This window comes from Myotis nattereri (assembly GCF_964212035.1).
Source record: "Myotis nattereri genome assembly, chromosome: 15".
Taxonomy (NCBI): domain Eukaryota; kingdom Metazoa; phylum Chordata; class Mammalia; order Chiroptera; family Vespertilionidae; genus Myotis; species Myotis nattereri.
In genome coordinates, this window is record NC_138090.1 from 23,613,947 (window position 1) to 23,634,587 (window position 20,641).

Genomic DNA, 20,641 nt, shown 5'->3' on the forward strand with positions numbered 1-20,641 from the left:
TCAGGTTCTCAATAAATATCTGTTGAATGAATGAATTCCCTCAACAAACAGATTCAACTCGATAATGTACCAACAAGAAATGGATATTTATTTTACTGAGGATCTCCTGGGAAGATGAGGAAGACCGTTCACAATGACCCCAATGACAACACACAAAATTCCCATGCAGGTTCCTGCCACCTGTGATCTCTAGCCTAGCTCTTCCCCTATTGGTCCCTCAGAACCTCTTCTGTCCTCCCATTTCATGCAAAGCTTACAGATCTCATAAAAAAAAAAAAACCCGGACCCTAAAGCTGACAGAATGAAGACCATCCCATCTTCCTCAGACTCTCCCCCAGAGGTCTCGGCACCTCCGGTCTTGCAGGGCACATCAGGAAATGCCATCTGTGGTGGCCGAAGAAAAGGGTGATTGATGTCCGTATTCAGGTGGCAGGAGTGGAAAAGAGTTGTGACAATGATAGTCACTCACCTACTCGTTATTCTACTTTAAATATTTGAGAAGAGGGCGGAATGAAAAAATGCTTCCCCACCTCCATTCTACTCAATTCCCATTGCCAAACAGCACCCAGACCTAATCATGAAAAAGGGTGCAGTTCTGCGGGGAAGAAAAATATGTCCGTGGTGGTTTGTTTACCTTGTTTAAGATGAGAGGTGAAATACCAGACTGATGAGGAAGCTTGGCACAACAAATCCTTTTTTCTCAGTTTCAAAAGCACCAAAGGTCAGTTCCCATGATATCTGACTTTTCTTGTACCTTAATTCCATCGCATTTCATACACAGGCCAGGGTAACGAGCTCAAAATGCCACAGGAGCTAAGACGCATGCGCCTTTCTTCAAAGCACCACAAGACAGTCCATCCTATCCTCGAGCCTTCCTTGTTATGCTCCAGGTGGGTGGAGTCCGTGACCAGGAAGCTCTACAGGAAAAATCACTCAGCTGTTTATTGCTCTGGGAAAGCCACAACATTTCACAAGTGCTCTAAGATGGATTCCAGGCACACGGTAAGCTCTCAAGCGTTTGCTGGCACACTCCCCTTTTCCTTCAAGCGTTTCTCTAAGTCAATTCCAATTCAGGAACAAGCTGGATCTATATCCCCAGACAACTCAACTCACGGAAAATCTAAGTGCATTCGAGCTACATCAGCAGTATTGGTTCGTGTTCATTTCTTCCCAACCAAAGTTACCAAGCATTGGGCTGACTCCATTAAGAAGGTTGCTTGTCCAGGTTAAAGACAAATACCTTTGATCACTTCTTAAGTTGTTTGAAGACTGTTTGGGTGGTTTTTAAATGAGAAGTCTTTCCCATGGCAAATCAGGACATGCAGACAGAAAAGTCATGGTCACCTTCCTCATTATCCAGCAATAAGTGTGAGACCATGGCCTCAACACCAACTTCCTTCTGGGGGCTCATTTAAAAATGTTTTAAAATTTATTGGGGTGACATTGGTTAACATTAGCATAGAGGTTTCAGGTGTGGGTTTCTATGTTATAAGATCTGTATATTGCACCCTGTGCCCACCACCCAAAGTCAAATCTTCTGTCACTATATATTAGGACTTCCTTCACCTCCCACCCCCTCCCCCCTGGCAACCACCACACTGCTGTTTCTGTTCACGAGTTTCCATTTTATATACCACATATGAGTGAAATCTTATGGTTCTTAGCTTTTTCTGACGTGACTTATTTCACTTAGCGTAGTGTTTTCAAGGTCCATCCATGTTGTTGCAAATGGCGCTATTTCATCCTTTCTGATAGCTGAGTAGAATTCCATTGTGTATATGAACCACATCTTCCTCATCCAGTCCTCTATCACAGGACACGTTGGTTGTTTCCGTGTCTTGGTCACCATGAGAAATGCTGCAATAAACATAGGGGTGCATATATCTTTGTGACTATATGACTTCAAGGTTTTCGGGTATATACCCAGGAGAGGGATTGCTGGGTCGTATGTTAGCTCTATTCTCAATATTTTGAGGAATCGCCAGACTGTTTTCCATAGTGGTTAGGGGTGTAGACTCATCAGCCAGGTGCAGATGCACACAGGCCTGGCTACGCCAGCTGCTGGGAAATGGTCTCTTGAGGTCAAGCACCAGCCAAGAAGCTGGAGATTTCCTCAAAGATGAGCAGAGGGATATGTGGTGGCACTGTGGGGCCCCAGCCAGCCTCTTCTCCTTCTGGTGATCAGGAAAGGCTTCCTAGAAGTGGTTGGACGGAGCACCCAGCAAAGTCCTCGTAGGCTGAGGGTGCAGCTCAGGATGAGGATTTGCAGGTGGATGTGGGTTAACTGAAAGAAGCAGGTGGAGAGTGAATTTCCTAAGAAACAGCAGTGGAGTGAGAGAACTGGGGGATTTCCCTCCCTCTGGTTATTAAAGTCCTATATGGTCATTGTAGAACACCTGGATACATTAAGAAAAGGAAATGAAGGCCCTGGCTGGTGTCGCTCTGTTATACCAAAAGGTCACCCGTTCGATTCCTGACAGTAGGGCTCCATCCCCAGTAGGGGGCATGCAGGAGGCAGCTGATCTGATGTTTCTTTCTCACATTGATATTTTTCTCTCTCTTAATCTCTACCTCCCTTCCTCTCTCTCTAAAGTCAATAAAAACATATATATATAAAAAAAAAGAAATGAGGAAGACACCACAAAAAGGAAACCCCCTCAATCATTCTGGTGTGGGTATTTTTTCCCCAGTTAAAAATTTTTGTGTGTGCACAGTTTGCATATTAGCAATCACTTTCTAATCTACTCATCCGTTAATAACCTGTTGTCGTTTTTTCACAACGAATGATTCACGCATTTTCCTAGGTCACTAAATTCTTCTAATGAGTATATATTACTTCATCTTTGGGACGTGACATGATGTGCACTACCCTGCTGCTGGACATTTAAGTTGGTGGTGGTTTTGGCTATTACAAGTCATGCCAGTTTAGTAATTCTGTGCCTGGGTTTCAAGAGCTCACCCCTCTCCCCGGCTCTGTGTTCAGGTGCTTGTTATTTTCTTTGGCTAGATTCCCAATTTAGGATTTCTGAGCCAAAGTTAGAAAAACAAGGTTTAGGGTGTTCTTTGAAAGGCCGATGGGTTTGGTTTGATTCATAGGAAACCGAGTAGCCATTCTAGAATCTGAGAGACTCAAATGATCAATGTGGCTGTAGGGCTGAGAAATCCTTATTTCTCAGAAACAGAAAAAAAGTGGGTATGAGTACATGCTAATATGACTTTAGTCCAAATCTCCCCTTCTTCCATTTCCTTATTCTTTCTTATTCTCTGTATCTTTCCACTCAATACATATACTTGTTCTTTTCAGTCATTTATTCATTCATTCATTCATTCATTCATTCATTCATTTCGTGTTGGCATGTAATGGTAAGCAAAACCAGTATCTCAACTGTCCTCAGGGAGCGAATGGCATAGTACAGGACACAGTACCAAGGAAACAAGCCAACACAATTCAGTGGGATGGGGATAAGAAAATGCTGTGCTGGGAGCCAGGGACGGCTGACATGTGAAGGATGGTACCAGGTAACTAGGTGATATGGGTCCCGATAAAGAAAGGGGTGGTGCCTGGATCTGGAATCAGGAGACAACATGGGAAACTTGAAAAAGGAGGACCACAGAAAAGACAAGTTCCAACCAGACCCCCAATTTATCTATTCTCAGGTGGCATGGAATTGGCATTAACTGAAGAGAAGTCTCCAGTGACTTCTTCAAGGATGGACAGTCATTTTTGAAAATAATACCTTTTTTTTGAGATCTAATTCACATGCCATAAAAATCCACTCCTTTAAAGTGTACAATTTAATGGTTTTAGTATATTTTAAATTGTGCAACTATTGCCACTAATTTTAGAACATTTTCATCACCTCCCAAAAGGAACCCTGTACCCATTAGCAGTCACCCCTTATTCTGCACCCCTCTTCCCCAGTTCTAGGCAACCACAAACCTACTTTTTACTTTATATATAGATTTGCCTATTCTGGACATTTCATATACATTGAATCATACAATGTTTGGGTTCTTTGTGACTGGTTGCTTTCACTTAGCATAATGTTTTCAAATTTCTCTATGTTGTCACATGAATTAGTACTTCATTCCTTTTTTGGCTAAGTAACATTCCACTGTATGAACAGACCATATTTTGCTTATCCATTTGTCAGCTGGTAGATATTTGGGTTGTTTCCTCTTTGGGACTATCATGAATAAGGCCGCTGTGAACATTCATGTGTAAACTTTTTATGTGAACATATGTTTTTAGTTCTCTTTGAGTCTATTCCTAGGAGTGAAATTGCTGTGTCATATGATAACTCTATGTTTAACATTTTGAGAAACTCCCAAACTGGTTTTCAAAGTGGCTATACCATTTTACAATTCTACCAGCAAGGTATGAGAGTTTCAGTATGTCCACATCCTCCCTCATTGGTTATTGTCTGCTGTTTTTATTTTAGTCGTCCTAGATACAATGGAGTCTCATTGTGGTTTTGATTTGCATTTCCCTAATAACTAATGCTGTTGAACATCTCACATGTGTTTACTGGTCATTTGTACATTGTCTTGGGGAAATATCCACTCAAATCCTTTGCCATTTTTATTTTTATTTTTTAATGTATATTTTTATTGTTGACAGTATTACAGACATCCCCATTTCCCTTTCCTTTGCCCCCCTCCACCCAGCTCCTACCTCACCTAGGCTTTCACCACATTATTGTCTGTGTCCATGGGCTGTGCATATAAGTAAGTTCTTTGGTTAATCTCTTAACCCTTTGCCATTTATAAACTGAGGTATTTGTCTTTCTATTGTTGAATCGTAAGAGTTCTGTATATATTGTGGATTTAAGTTCCTTATAAACATATGATCTGCAATATTTTCACCTATTCTGTATGTAGTCTTTTCACTTTCTTAATGGTGCCCTTGGACATTCACCAATTTTTAAAGTTTTATGAAGTCCAATTTATCTAATTTTTATCTTTTCTGCTTATCTAAGAAATGGTTGCTTAAGCTGTAGTCCCAAAGATTTACTCCTATGTGTTCTTCTACTAATTTTACAGTTTTAGCACTTACATTTAGCACTGTGATCCATTTCAAGTTAAATTTTATATACAGTACCAGGTAGGGGTCCTACTTCATTCTTTTGCATATGGATATCTTGTCCCAGCATAAAAGTCACATTTTAGGGTTTATAAATCTTCCAGGAAGAGAAAAAAAATGTAGCCCCTATTTCTCCATCATTCCCTAGAAGATGTTTCCTTCAACCAGTGAGAAACAACTCTGGGGCAGTCCTCTACTGGTCCCAGCAAAGCTTTGGTTCACAGACCTGGAGACCAAGATGGAATCCTCTGTCAGTGGTGGTTGCCATGGCTCTTTCTGCAATGGAGCTTTAGAACTCTTCCTCATCTCCATCACAGGGTCCTGGTGGAGCACCAGGTAAGTCCAGTATATAAGTGCTCAAGTCAGACTCATACACCCTGGTGGGATTTTCTAGAATTTTCTTTTTTAAAAAATATTTTTTTTATTGATTTAAGAGAGGAAGGGAGAGGGAGAGAAAGATAGAAACATCAATGATGAGAGAGAATCATTGATTAGCTGCCTCCTGCCTGCCCCCAACTGGGGACCGAGCCCGCAACCCGGGCATATGCCCCGACCTGGAATTGAACCAAGACCTCCTGGTTCACACAGATTCACACTCAACCACTGAGCCATGCCGGCTAGGCTAGAATTTTCTTTAAGTACATCCACTGTGTTCCAAGAGGATTAAAAGTGACCAATGTTCCTAGATCTCCTTCTCTATTCCAGGTGTCTTCGGGAGAGGTAAAAGACATGGATGGGTTCCCTGGTTTCACCTTCAGTCTGACATTTGGGTTATGCAAACAAGAGGTTTAACCCTAGGTCAGGGTTCTCTAAATTACCATTATAATTAATGTCTACATCGTTGGTGCATTCTTCTCTATTTAAGGCCAGGAACTGAGCTTTCTTATAATAATAATAGCAATAATATGACAACAACTGATGTGTATTGACAATTCATGCTGTGCCAAACACTGTGCTTTAGTACTTCACATGGTGGTTCTCTTATGTTAGCTTCAGGTATACAATACAGTGATTAGACATATTTATAACCTACGAAGTAATCACCCCAATGAGTCTAGTACAAAGTTCAACTTCTTAACCATTTACTTTTATTGACTTAATCTTATTCACGTCATTTTAGGGGCTTGGTACAGTTCCTGGGACAAAGTGGGTGCTTAAGTTACACGACAGCACAATAGGTGAGAATGGGCTTTAGGTTCACAGCCTGGGCTTTATCCTCTTTGTCCTCAGTTTCATCATCCATAAAATAGACATAGTACTTTTCTCTCATTCAAAGAGTTGTTGTGAAGCTTAAATGAAGAGTATCTGATACATAGTAGATGCTCAATACTACTTAATTTTTATTAACAAGCCTTAAAAGCAGTGAAGAGGTTGAATCTTGGCACCCAACCCTTACTGATCATATGACATTTGACCATTATTTAATCTCTCTGTGCCTGTGTTTTCTCATCTGTGAAATGGGGAGAATACTAAAAACCCACCTTATAGGGCTAAATTTGTTCTGAAACCCCATAGAAGAAGTGCCTGCCACATAGTCCCACCTCTGAGTTAGCTAAGATTATGTGGGCAATTCACGTAGAGGATGCTATTCATATAACCTTGAATGAAGGATGTCACCCTTTCTTTGGGAAGAGGCTTACTCCTGGTGTGGTGAGAGAGGAAGGGGTTAGCTTCCCAGGCACCCAGAGTAGTACAATCCACCCAGGAGTCCAATGGCATCGGAGGTGACATGAGCAAATCGAGCCACAAACCTAGTCTAATCGGGCATGACCAGAAGACCCTCGGATGGTTAAAGAACAAGGTCTCTGAGTTACACAGCCTCGTGTAACAACCATCTCCTAGCACTGGTGTGCAAAGGGATTGTGCATATCTAGGGCACAGAACAAGTGGTCAAGGATAGGACGTCACATGGCAGGGATTTTTGTCACTTTGGCGCATTACTATATCCTTGTCTACAATAGCACTTGTAGTAATTTGCTTCAACAAATTTCCACAAATGTGGAGGCGTAAAGCAGCACAGGTTTATGCTTACAGTTCTGGAGGTCAGCAGTCTAAATCAGTTCTATGGGAATAACATGAAGGTGTCAGGAGGAGGCTCTAGGGGAGAGTCTGTTTGCTTGACTTTACCAGCTTCCTCATTCCTTGGCTGGCGGCTTCACATTACATCACATCACATCACCCTTCTCCCCCTCCTTCCATAGTCACATCACTTTCTTCCCTTCTATAGTCAAGTCTCCCTCTGTTCCCCGCTTATAAGGCCCCTAATGCATACACTTAGGGCCTGCCGGAAAATCCTGGATAATATCCCTATCATAAAATCCTTAACTTGCCCTCACCGGTGTCCTCAGTTGGTTGAGCGTCGTCCCATGCACCAAGAGGTTGTCAGTTCAATTCCTGGTCAGGGCACATGCCTGGGTTGTGGGCTTGATCCTCAGTAGGGGGCATGCAGGAGGCAGCCAATCCATGGTGCTTTCTGATCCATGTTTCTCTCCCTCTCTCTCTATCTCAAATCAATAAAAACATCTACACTAATAAAAGAGAAAAATGGTCATTGGCGTACGGCGATACCTTTTTCATTGGCTAATCAGGGCTATATGCAAATTAACTGCCAACTAAGATTGGCAGTTAACTGCCAACTAAGATTGGCAGTTAACTGCCAACAAGATGGCGGCTAATTTGCATATGTAGGCACAATGCAGGGAGGCGAAAGGGAAAGCAGGAAGAAGCCCCCTGCCACTGACAGTGATCGGAAACCCAGGGGGGAGCTAAGAGCTGGGGGGCAGGGCAAAGGCAGCCCTGGGGCCGCCTTTGCCCTGCCCCCCAGCCATGATCGGAGAATCAGACACCTTTGCCGCCCTGGCCAGTGATAGCAGGAAGTAGGGGTGGAGCCAGCGATGGGAGCTGGGCACGGTCGAAGCTGGCAGTCCCAGGAGCTAGGGGTCCCTTGCCTGGGCCCAAAGCGAAGCCCACAATCGCGGCGCCCCCCGCTGCCACTGCAGGTCCCCGCTGCCCGGGCCGGACGCCTAGGCCAGAGGCGTTAGGCCTGGGCAGGGGCGGAGCCTGCAACCGCGGGGAGCTGGGGGTCCCCTGCCCAGGCCTGACACCTCTGCTGGAGGCCTCAGGCCTGGTCAAGGGGCCGATCCGGTGATTGGTGATCGGAGGGTGATGAGGGTCAACTCCTCTGGCCGAGGCATCAGGCCTGGGTGGGGAGCGGAGCCGGGGATTGGGGGGATATGATGGTCCCCTTGCCCAGGCCTGAAGCCTGGGTCAGAGGTGTCAGGCTTGGGCTGGGGGTGGAGCAAGCGATCAGAGGGAGATGGGGGTCCCCTGCCCAGGCATGATTCCTGGGCCAGAGGCCTCAGGCCTGGGCGGGGGCCAGAGCCAGTGATCGGGGCGATGTTGGGGTCCCCTGTCCAAGCCTGACACCTCTGGCGGAGGCGTCAGGCCTGGGCAAGGGGCCGATCAGGCGATCGGAGGGTGATGGGGGTCAACGCCTGAGGGCTCCCAGTATGTGAGAGGGGGCAGGCTGGGCTGAGGGACACTCCCCCCCACACACACACCCAGTGCACGAATTTCGTGCACCGGGCCCCTAGTTTTAAAATAAAAGAATTTTTTTTTAAAAAAATCCTTAACTTTATGACATCTGCAAAGTTCCGTTTGCCCTAAAGGTGACATTCACAGGTTCCAGGAATTAGGACCTGGGTGTGTTTGGGGGCTGTTATTCAGCCTACCTCAAGCAGATCTTCATGCACCCAATACACACTTGTGAGTGAATGCCTGAATATTAGCCATTTAGTATTGTTATTGGCATCTTCTTGGCAGCCTCCTTGTCTTCAAGCCTTGCCCAAACCTCACCCAAGTCTTACCTCAATGAAGATTTCCTGACTCTATTGCAACTTGCTTCCTCCATCACACGCCCCCCAATCCCTTTATCCTGATTGACTTCCTTTCTTGCCCCTCCCCACCAGCACTTTTTGCCTTCTGATGTACTGTACAATTTATTTATTACACTTAGGGGTATTTGTTCATCTTCCTCACTAGAATATAAGCTCAACCATTATATGTGGGACAAGAATTTTTCTCTGTTTTAGTATCACGTATATCTTAGGGGTCTAGAACAGTGCCTGGCACATAGTAGCTGCTCAATTCACAAGTGTTGAATGAGGATGTGAATGTCATTAACAAGTTTCCTTCCAGCAGCGAGTCTGGTTCTTTATCTTTCACACCTGATCGTGGCTTACATGACAGCGAAGGCATTGCCCTTGGTGAAGCCAGTTGATTCTAGATAACTATGTGTTATCCTATTCACCAGTCTCCACCCTGTTCCATTAACATGCTAGCAATTTTCATCTCTAAAACACAGATGACCTCAATTTTGATTTCCACCAAAACTTTCCAAAAGCTGGTAGGGAAAAGGATGGCGTGGCTTTGGATATTTATTGAAAGATAAACTTTCCAGAATTGAGATGATTGCAGAGTTGGGAGTGTAGGCTGTGCCTGGCTGAAGTTGCTGAGATTTGCTATGTTGGATGTACTGTTTCTACTCCTCTGCCTGAAGGAGTTTGTGGTTTCTGCAGTTAGTCAGGTTCAGGATGCCTGCTTTAGAGGGGTCTTGAGACCTGAGGGGGCATGGTAGAGGGCCTTCAGGGTGCCCACAGGCTTCCTGAAGTAGCATGTGAATTTATGTGTGTATGTATGTTAAGGAGATTCAAGTCCATAGCTTGTTTCAGTTTCTCAACAGGGAAAGTGAAGAACTTCTGCCCTGCCCCAGCTGTGTGGATTCTGGAATTTTATGGCCCATGACATGTAGCTCAATTAGCAGGCTGTACACAGCTCAGAAAGGAAAGGCAGTAATTTGAAAGGCATGTCCTCTTCCCCTCATCCTCACCCCCTAACACATCCTCAAGTTATTGTGTTAAAGATGCTGAACCAGGTGCAGTTTCAAGTTGACCAATCTCAGTTTTGGCAAGACTCTGGGCTTTTCTTGAGGCCTCATTTTTTTCTCAGAGGCAGAATTGAGATGGCTCTACTTTCTTTGATTTTTGTGTGAATACAAAAGTGCTTCAAGGGTACAAAATGCCATAGAATTGCAAAGTACTAATGACCAAAGGAATATGTGCCTTTTTTTTTATTTTATTTTTTTGCTATGTGGCAACAGGCTGGCTTGTTCTCTACTCCATCCATCTGTCCCATGAACATTCATTTCTTCACAACATGCATAAAAGCTACTGTGTATATGACAAAAGCTTTATGTAAAACACTGATTCTCATAAAACTCATAAAATCATGAATAAACTCATGTTCAGAGAGCTCAGACCACTTGCTGAAATTCACATAGCTGGAAAGTGATTGAAAACCTAATTCTGCCTGATTCCAACAGTCATGCTTATCACCTACCAAAACATTCCTCAAGACAGAGGAGAGAGAGCCACCTAGCCTAGGAGGAAGGCAGGGGGAAGGGTCTACCAAATATAGCACCTTGAAATTTCTTTTACCTAAAATGCATGCACATAACAGATGATTGTTATAAAACTGTAACATGCCCACACTTGCAAAGAATTCCCTAGCAATCTTTTTTAAAAAATATTTTTTATTGATTTCAGAGAAGAAAGGAGAAGGAGAGATAGAAACATCAATGATGAGAGAGAATCATTGATCAGCTGCTTTCTGCATGCTCCACACTGGAGATCGAGCCCACAACCCGGGCATGTTCCCTGACTGGGAATTGAACTGTGACTTCCTGATTCATTGGTTGACGCTCAACCACTGAGCCATGCCAGCCGAGCATCCCACAGTAATCTTGAAGTACAAGTGATGCTTTGGGACGGGGGTGTACCCCAGTGTAGCTCTCTGCTACAATCCCTACCACATCCCCCATTTCCCATATCAGATGTTTGTTGCTTATGTTTAAGTCTTATCTTCTGGGTTGGACCAGAAGCTCCTGGAGGGCAAGATCTGAATCTGCTTCCTCCTTTCTCCCTCCCAGGGCCTAGCCCAGTACCCAGCATGAAACAAGTAAACAGATAATTGTTGAATTCCTGCCTAACCAAGTCAGGTGGCCTAGGAGACACAGACAAGTACAATGGGGTCCCAGCTCTCAAGACATTTACAACTGGGCTGGAGAGGTCAAGGTTCCGGAGTCTGTTTGAAAACAATCTTTCTAAGACTGCTGGTTGGGACTATGAGACAGCAATAGAGGAAATGGTCTGTAATTAGACAACAAAGTTTCATTAAATAGGGCAAATTTTGTGAAAAGTGACAACCTGTTCCTCTGGAAAGGTAGCATTGTGTCAATTAAAGAGCACACCTTGAAGTCACAGAGTATAAATTATTGATGATGAAACCGCCATTTCCCAAGAGGGAAAAGTGGAAAGCACCTGCTCGAGATGCTATCTGTTTGCTGGGAGGGTCTCAGCCTCTGGTTGCTTGACCTTTGATGATCACATTGGAGACTTAGCAGTGCAGATAAGCCCATGCTCCTTTTACCAAACTTGGGTAGCTTCTGGGCTTATTAGACTCCATTCTATTCATCGAATGTGAGCTCACTGTGATGTGATGGGATATGTAATTAGTAGCTCACAAACTTTGCAATGAAGCAGGGAGTCAAAATCCTGGCTCCTCAACAAATCAGCTGAGGGACATGGGACAGAGTTTCAGCTTTCTGAGCCTCAGTTTTTCAAACCATAGCCTGGAGATCCTAGTCCTTACCTTGTAAGTTGCTGTAAAGATTCATTGGGGTAACGGCATAAAGCTCCCTGCATAGAGAACTGCACTAGGACCTCCACAGCTGGGTACTGGTCCCAGTGGCAATTGTAGAAAAATTAAGGAAGTGATTTATAATCTAAAGAAAACACCTGTCTACTGAAAAGACCAATATATTAGCTGATAAATGTCATTTGTATGATGGTTAGAACTATTTTTATTGTTTTCTAAGCAAATAATTACTGAGCCCTTACTATGTGCTAGAGCAGCTAGACACTGTGTTAAACAATTGCATCTGGATAATCTCATTTATTCTGCACAAAACCATCCATACCAGGATCCACAACCATTCCCACTGAAGAACATGAGACTTGGTTGGCAGTTTAGGTAACATGCCCAGGGTCACAGAGCTGGAAAGTGACAAGCGGGGTTCAAACCTACCAGTCTGGCTCCAGAGGTAGACTTCAAGGCACAAACAATGAGGCAGAAAGGAACCAGGGGAGGCTTCACAGAGGTGGTGCTGGAGCAGTAAGCAGATATTCAGACATCAGTGTCATGGGAGGAATCCAGGCAGAAGGAAAGCAGAGACAAAGAGCTGGCAGGATGAACAGCTCGCTCTGCTCAGGAGTTCAGGTGTCTGTGCAGAGGCTGTGGGATGGAGATGGAGGGGTCTAGAAGAATGAGGGTCAGGAGTGAGGAGGGGCCAGATGGTGGGACACCTCATGTACCAAGCACAGGGACTAGGACTTTTACTTGGAGGACATGGGGGAAATGAAGGACGAGAAAGACAGGATCACGGGCATGTAGGAAATGTAATCTATCTGCCTGTGTTCAAACAGAAAATGACTCTGGGCGGCACATCTGAATAATTAGGCCACCTCATATTTTCCAACTAAATTACTACTTTCTAGATGTTGTTTATGTGCAAGTCTCACCCTTTCCCCTGCTGGCCAATAAGTGCCTTAAATGTTGACTCTAATTGCTTTTGTTCTCCCACAAGTGCCTGATATATGATAGGTGATTAAAAATTCTGTTAAATGAATAAGTGATTGATAGACTGAATGAATGAATGAGCGAGTCTCTGAAAAACTGAATTTTGAGTTGTGGTTTTTTTTTTAAAGAAATGCATGCATTTGAGGTGGATCATAGACCTAAATGTGAAAGAGAAAAGAAAAGCTTCTAGAAGAAAGCATAGGAGGATAGTATCATGATGACAAAGATTTCCAAACAGAACTCACCATAAAAGAGAGGGTTGAGCCCTGGCCAGTATGGCACAGTTGGTTGAGCTTAGTCCCATGCACCAAAAGGTCACTAGTTTGATTCCGGATCAGAGCACATGTCGGGTTGCAGGCTCGATCCCCAGTGGGGATGTGAAGGAGGCTCGCTGCTCCAGCACCACCTCTGTTTTTCTCTCTCTCAGTTCCTCACTCTCTCTAAAATCAAGAAAACATATTTTTAAAAAGAGAAGGTTGATAAATCAAACTTCATTAAAATTAAGAATGACTGTTCTATTAATTTGAAAGGATATATGCACCCCTATGTTCACTGGAGTGTTATTTACAATAGCCAAGATTTGGAAGCAGCCCAAGTGCCCATCAGTAGATAAGTATATTAAAAAAGCTGTGGTACATTTACACAGTGGAATACTTTTCAGGCATAAAAAAAGACATCATGGATGGACCTGGACAGTATTATGCTAAGAGAAATAAGCCAGTCAGAGAGAAGCAAATACCATACGATTTCACTTATATGTGAAATCTAGTGAACAAAATAAACTAACAGACAAAATAGAAACAGACTCATAGATACAGAGAACAGATTGGCAGCTGTCTAAGGGAAAGGGGGTTAGGAGGTTGGGAGAAAAAGGTGAAGGGATTACACACAAAACAAAACTCATACAGACAACAGTATGGTGATTATCAGAGGAAAAGGGGCTGGGGGAGTAGAAGAGGGTAAAGCAGGAGATAAATGGTGATGGAAGGAGACTTGACCTGGAGTGATGAACACACAATACAATATGCAGATGATGTGTTAATAGAATTGTAAAACTGAAACCTATATAATTTTATTTACCAATGTAACCCCAATAAATTCAATAAAAATTTTTTTCAAAAAGAAAAAAATAATGTCTGTTCATCAAAGACATCAGTAGGAGAGTGAAAAGGTGAGTCACAGATTGGGAGGAGAAATTTGTTTCCATATATATATATATATATATATATATATATATATAATAACTCCTCCTAAAAATCAAATTAAAATTCAATTTTTGAAAATGATGCAAAACTTGAACAAATACTTTTTAAAAAGTTATCCAAGTGGTCAAAAGCATATAAAATGGTGCTCAACATCATTATTCTCAGGGAAATTAAAACAAGATATCACTTCACACCTAGCAGAATGGTAATTAAAAGACTGACACCATCAATTACTTAAGGATGTGGAGCAACTGGACCTCTCACATGTGACCGGTGGGAGTATAATTTGACACAATCATTCTGGAACAGTTTGGCAGGATTTGCTAAAGCTGAACATATGCTCACCCTATGATCCAGCAACTGAACCTGGGCATAGCTACAAGAGAAAAGAGCACTATATCCACCTGATGACTTGTTTAAGGATGTTCATACAGCTTTATTATAACAGCCCCGAACTGGAAACAATCCACATATCCATCAACAAAAAATGGATAAATTGTGGCATATTTGCACAATGGTATAGTCCCAGTAATCAAATGGAAGTATTTCAAAGACCCTGTATTGCATGAGAAAAGCTAAATGCACAAGCAACAAAATGGAAGAATTTCAAAGATGTAGTATTGAGTGAGAAAAGTTAAAGAACAGTAAAAACTAATCAATAGCAATATTGTCAGAGCAGTGGTTTCCTTTGGGAGGTATTGACTGGAAATGGACTTGAGGGAACCTTCTCAGTTACTGGAAATGTTTTTTTTTTATCTTGATCTGTGAATCACTTGGTGATTTCACAGGTGTATCCATATGGAACAATTTACTGCATGATATATCTCAATAAAGATGTTTTTTTAAAGATTTTTTTTAAAAAGAGCCCTGGCCAGTGTGGCCATCTGGTTGAGCATTGTCCCGTGCACCAAAAGGTTGCTAGTTTGATTCCCAGTCAGGGCATATTCCCAGGTTTTGGGTTTGGTTCCCAGTTGGGGTGCTGACAGGAGGCAACTCACATCCATGTTTCTTTCTCTCCTTCTCGCTTCCTCTCTGTAAAATCACTAAAAAGCATTTAAAAATGTGAAAGTTAATTAGTTTCAAAACTTGCTGGCTAAAGAGGTCTAACATATTTCAGAAAATATCAGATTAATTTAAATGTTAAAAAATAAAATTAAAGGCTGGAGCATGAAAGAAAAGGAGTCAAATGAGATGTCTAAAGGACTGGAGTAGGAAATTTAAATGTCAGATGGAGTTAGAAAATAAATTAAGTTCACCTAAAGCCTAGCATTAATGTCAGGGAGAAAGAAGAAGTGAGGCTGTCAACTCAGACCTGGAGAGGATGTAGCTGGTAGGGCCCTGACTGTAGAGGTGAAGAGACTAGATTTTTTACTTGAAAGTAAACTAGAAGCTGGGCAAGAATTGTGATTGATAATAAACATTATACAAGATAAGAGAAACCCTTTCTGATGAGATGACATCTGAGCTCTGATCTAAGTAGAAGGAAAGAGCAAGCTATGAGAATGAGGAAAGAAACTTTCGGGCTGAGAAATCAGCTGATGAAAAGGCCCTGGGGTGGGCATATGCAAGGCCTATTCAAGGAAGAGCAAATTCGCCCTTTTGGTTAGTGCACACGGAGGGAGAGGAGTGTTAGGAAACAAGGTCACAGAGGAAGTACAAGGCCAGATCATATAGGATCTGTAAGGCATGGTAAGGACTTTGGATTTTTTTTTTAAGTTTGATGAGAAGCCATTGGAGGGTTTTGCACTGGGGAATGACAGATTAACTCGATCTGATTAAAGGGGTAAGAGGAGAATCAGGGAGAGCAGCTAGGAGGCTATTACAGGAGTCCAGGTGGAGTTAGCGTCTGGACCAGGGTGGTACTGGTGGAGGTTGTGAGACAAGGCAGGATTCAGGAGACAGTCTGTAGGAAGAGCTGCAGGGTTTGTTGGTGAATTGGATGAAAGGTGTGAGAGACAGAGGTCAAGATTGCCCTTAAGTTTCTGTCCTTTAGTGCTGCCATTTATTTGGAGAATGACTAGGTTTAAGGGGTAAAATCAGAAGTTTAATTCTGACATGTTAAGTTGCAGGTGTTTATTAGATATTCAACTGAAGATGTCAGGTAGGCTGTTAGCTGTACCAGCTTGGAGTTCAGTGGGGACTTACGGAAAACAACATCTTTAGTAATCCCTTATGGATAGAAAAATCTCAGTTCTCCTACCCATTCACATTTATTCATTTGGCAAGTACTTATTGAGCACCTAACTATGTGTCTGTCATTGTGCTGGGTGCTAAGGAGTATAGCATCGATTTTGACAGAAACAGTCACTACCTTCATTACAATTTCATTAGTTCACTGGTTTCTGAGACACTTCTCTGAATATTGTATAAATATAAAGAAGCAACTAAAGAGTTATAAATACTGAGATGTTCTCTGACTCAGCAATTTGGAAGAGCTTAGATTTTTGGAAAGAAATGGGCTACATGTAGATTTGGATAAATGGCAGATTTACCCAATAAAATATATGCAGACCGCCTTAAAATGAATCAGAAGAGACTGTCTCAACCAAATTAACGTTTACAAAGAGTCAAGTTGGTGTAATGGAAAAGCTTACAGAGCTGGGAGGCAGAAGCTCTGGGGCTGTCTGTTCCGCCCGACGAGGTCACATGTATGACCCTGACCAAGCTGTGTGCTCATCTTACTTAAGTTTTCTCTTCAATAAAATGAATCCACTGGATTTGATGACTTGTAAAGAGCTTTCAAACTATTCATTTTTTCCCTTTGTATTAGTTCTTTTACTGGATTCACATTCCTCTTTTTAACATTTATTAAAAAATAAAACCCCAGGGTGATTCTTCTCTTCTTTGGGGGATCATTTTTTCAAAGCAAAGCAAAACTGTTCTTTTCTTTTTGCAAGTGAAATTGTTTTCTTATTTTTTTCTGATTGTAAAAAATGATACATGATCAGAAAAGCACAGAGAGTAAAAAATCTCTACAATGATACCACTGAGGTAATTATGTTTTCACCATCATTGTATCTGCAATGTGTACCAGATAGCAGGTGCTTAATATCTGTTGAATGAGTGACTACTGTTAATATCTTGTGAATATCCTTTAAACCAAAAACAAAACAAGTCCTATTTCTGGGGGTTGTTTAGCCTCTAAACCAGAAGGGGACAGTTATAGTCACCAGAGACTGAAACTGCAGGGATGATATCGGATCTCTTAGATTATCTGTTTCACAATAGCTGGTGTCTTACATCTATGGAATGTAGAGAGACAATAACAACAAATACACCATTCTGATGGCCATAAACAATATCAAAGCCAGCTCAGTTTGAGCAATATCAAGAAAGGCTGCAAAACAGTCCATTGCCCAACCAGGAGTGGCTCCTACAGCAGATGGAAGGGTAGGCTCTGCCCCTCCCCCAAACCCTTCTTCCTTTCCTACAGCACTAGGATGAGTTTTCTTGGGGCACTTGAGTTCAACTCAACAATGTCTATTGAGAGCCTAGCATCCTTTTGATTGTTAACTCCCTTCTCAGTAAACCAAGATGGGTTTCTGATTACCTCTGGGAATGAATTAAAACCAGATCCTGTCTGCAGACATATGCTGCATCTTTATTTCCCAAATGGAATTAGTGGCTAACGTTGGAAAAAACATCCAATATGTGAATCTGAATGTTCAGATCTCTTGAAAAATGGCTGGATTTGGCACCACTGGGCACGTGCAATCAGCCGAGGAGCATCCTCCCACTTGAGACGGGTGTGTGTCCTTCAGCTCCCTGTAATCCCACCTACCCCTATTGTGTTATATCCTGCCTCTCCTGCTCAATTACTCAACTTGCTACCTCTAACTAATTAAGTAAAAGAATGAGGGGGCACCCACTAAGCACTCTAGAGAAGCACACAAACCAACTTATAAACCAGTTAATTACAGTGCGGTGAAGGCCATGCAGCACAGAACACATGAACATGGCATAGCATGGGGACTCTGCCATGAGAAGTGGGTTGGAGGGTCTCTGAAGGTCATTTTGAGCTGGGTTTTGAAGGATGAATGTGAGTTATTCAGGCAGGTGGGTTGGTGGGGAATACTGCAGTGAGGGTGGTATTGAAAGCAAATACAAGTTCTTCTGCTGATTAGCTGCCTGTTGCATGGGTGACCCTCTGAAGCCAGCAACTACCTTGCACCTGAATGATGCTGGTCTGTCTACAATCCTCTAACCAGGCCCTCTCATTCCTTCCTTCTGTCAAAACATCAGAGAAGGCTCATCCTTACCAGGAAGGGCCTGCCTAATCCCCACTCACCTCTTCAATTAAGGCAACACTCCCATTCCGGGATAACTGGTTACCTGAGGGTGATTCTGTTATTTGAGCTCTTTGTTTTGTTTTGGAACCTCTGACATTTGAAGAGTAGGCCGGCATTCCAAGCAATGAATCAATAAGAATCCATCAAATGTCTACATGGTATAGAGAACTCTCTCTGTCCTGGGTATCATTTTGACCTTAAAAAGACAAATACACTAAAAATGTAGAATGTAAAGACCCAAGACTTTATCGGAGCCTTGGGCCGAAAGGAAAGGCTGAGCTGATCCCTTGAGAACCACATCCCGCCTTATCTGGAACGCGGGTCACATTCTTCTGGCCCTTGGTCCTCGTAAAATTGCAATTTCTTTAGAAGCTTACTGAGCACCTGTTTGCAGGAAATGGCGGCTACATTCCCCATTCCCACGGGCAAACCTCGGACAGAACAGGGCTCGCTCTAACAGCCAAGCGGACCCAGGGTGGCTTCCTGTCACAGATGATGTCTGGCCTCTCTCTCTGAAAGGTCCCAACACCCAGGCAATTTCTCAACCCAGAACATTATCCTGGACTCCCCTTCTCTCGCAATTCTGTCTACTCTTTGCAAGCCATCCACTGTTGTGCACCGCCATCATCAGCCTTCCTTCTAGGCCACCGTTCCCTTCCCTCAAGTACTGCAATATAGAAGCACCATTCTGTCTCTGGAACACTCGATCTCTCGATCTCTCGATCTCTCGATCTCTCTCTCTCTCTCTCTCTCTCTCTCTCTCTCTCAGTGATCACCACCCGCTCAAAGCCCTTTCCCGGTTCCTAACACCTGCAGGAAGCAAGACCAACTCCCTTCCCACGGCCAAGGAGGCCCTGCAGAACGCAAGACCTGCCGCTTCCTTCTCCAGCTTCCTCTGCTACCTCTCCTCCCTAGGCCGCGACCTCATCGCTCTTTTCAGAGCTTGTGTTCTCGCGTCTCGGCTCTTACTTGGGAAGCGGCTTTTCCCTCAAACAGAATGAGAACTACACCTACTGCGTCCTTGCTCACAGGCTAGTCCACAATACTAAGAAGTCATCGTCTTCAGGCTGCAGACGGAGAGGTGAGGATGGCACCGTGCCCGTGGCCACAGCTAGAGCGCAGGAGCCGAGACCCGGGGGTCCAGAGGCCACCGGCTCCACCACAGAGTCCCCGCCGGCCGCACAGCCTTTCGGCGCCGCAGTGATCCCTCCCGGCCGTGGACAGCCTCTGACGGCGTGGGGGTGGCACCCGAGGGCCCTACAGGAGAACGACGCTTCTGATTGGCTGCGACAGGCGAGAGGGCGGGAGCAAGAGCGTGGGGGCGTCGCGGAAAAATGACGTAATGCCGCGGCTCCTTAAAGGTACCGGCCCCTCGCGCCGAGGATGGCGCAGGCGCGGTCCGAGGGCTCTCGCTTGTTCACGGATCACGGATACCCGGGCCGGACGGGCGCGGGCGCGCGGGCTGTGTAGACGGGAGCGCGCCGGACGCGGACAGCCCCAGGGGTCCGGCGAGGCGGCGTGGGGAGCAGGTCCGGCCGGCTGACTAGCGGGCGCCGCGATGGCCGAGGGTAGCGCCGTGTGCGACCCTCAGCACGCCGCGCGCCTGCTGCGAGCGCTCAGCTCTTTCCGCGAGGAGTCCCGCTTCTGCGACGCTCACCTGGTCCTCGACGGGGAGGAGATCCCGGTGCAGAAGAACATCCTGGCGGCGGCCAGCCCGTACATCAGGTGAGGAGGGGGCCGGGCGCGGCTGCGCTGCCCGAGCCCGGGGGCGGGGCGGGGCCGGCCGGGCGTGGCTCCCGAGTCCCCCGGCCAGCCGCCTGGGTCCCTCCCGGCAGACACCCCTGCTGGGCCCTGGGACAGCTCCGGTGTCCTCGCCCACCCTCAGGCAGGGCCCCACGGGACCCTCGCGCCCCCTGTAGATGACCTCGGACCCGGGCCGCAGTCCCTCGGCCCTCCTCCGATTCCCACGGCCCAGCGCTCGCCCGGGCCTCCGAACCCCGCAGGCGCCCAGACGCCGTCCCGGGCCGTCCCGGGACCCGGACCCGCGAGCAGAGCGGGGCCGCGCCCGCGAAGAGCCGCCCCTCGGCCGGGCCCAGCCCGCGGATCCCGGCTGAAGTTTGCCGGCGGCTCGCCTCCAAAGCGACGCGCAGCCGGCGGGGCTCGCGGCCGGCAGCGCCGCTCCCGCGCGGAGAAGCCAAACAAGCTCCACGCCGGGTGTGGGCTGAGCGAAACCCTCTGGTCCTGGCTCTTCTCCTCGGGTTGGCGATCCGACCGCCAGGGCTGAAGTTCTGTCCAGCGTGTCTTTTCCGCTTCCTTGCGGGAACTCCGTTTAAAGGAAGGGCTGTCTGTGCGTTATAGACACACGGGTC

General features: G+C 45.0%; 1 protein-coding gene across 2 annotated transcripts in view; it reads left to right on the plus strand.

Annotated features, from left to right (window-relative positions):
* The first annotated feature begins 19,637 nt into the window (after positions 1-19,637).
* GAN (gigaxonin) overlaps positions 19,638-20,641 on the plus strand; it is a 52,452-nt gene continuing 51,448 nt past the window's right edge. Inside the window, exon 1 of one of the 2 annotated variants that reach the window (XM_081107525.1) lies at positions 19,638-19,997. In XM_081107525.1, coding sequence (XP_080963651.1) covers positions 19,831-19,997 — 167 coding nt within the window. In that variant the 5' untranslated portion in view covers positions 19,638-19,830. The remainder of the gene's footprint in view (positions 19,998-20,641) is intronic. The other variant, XM_081107526.1, reaches the window with a different exon arrangement.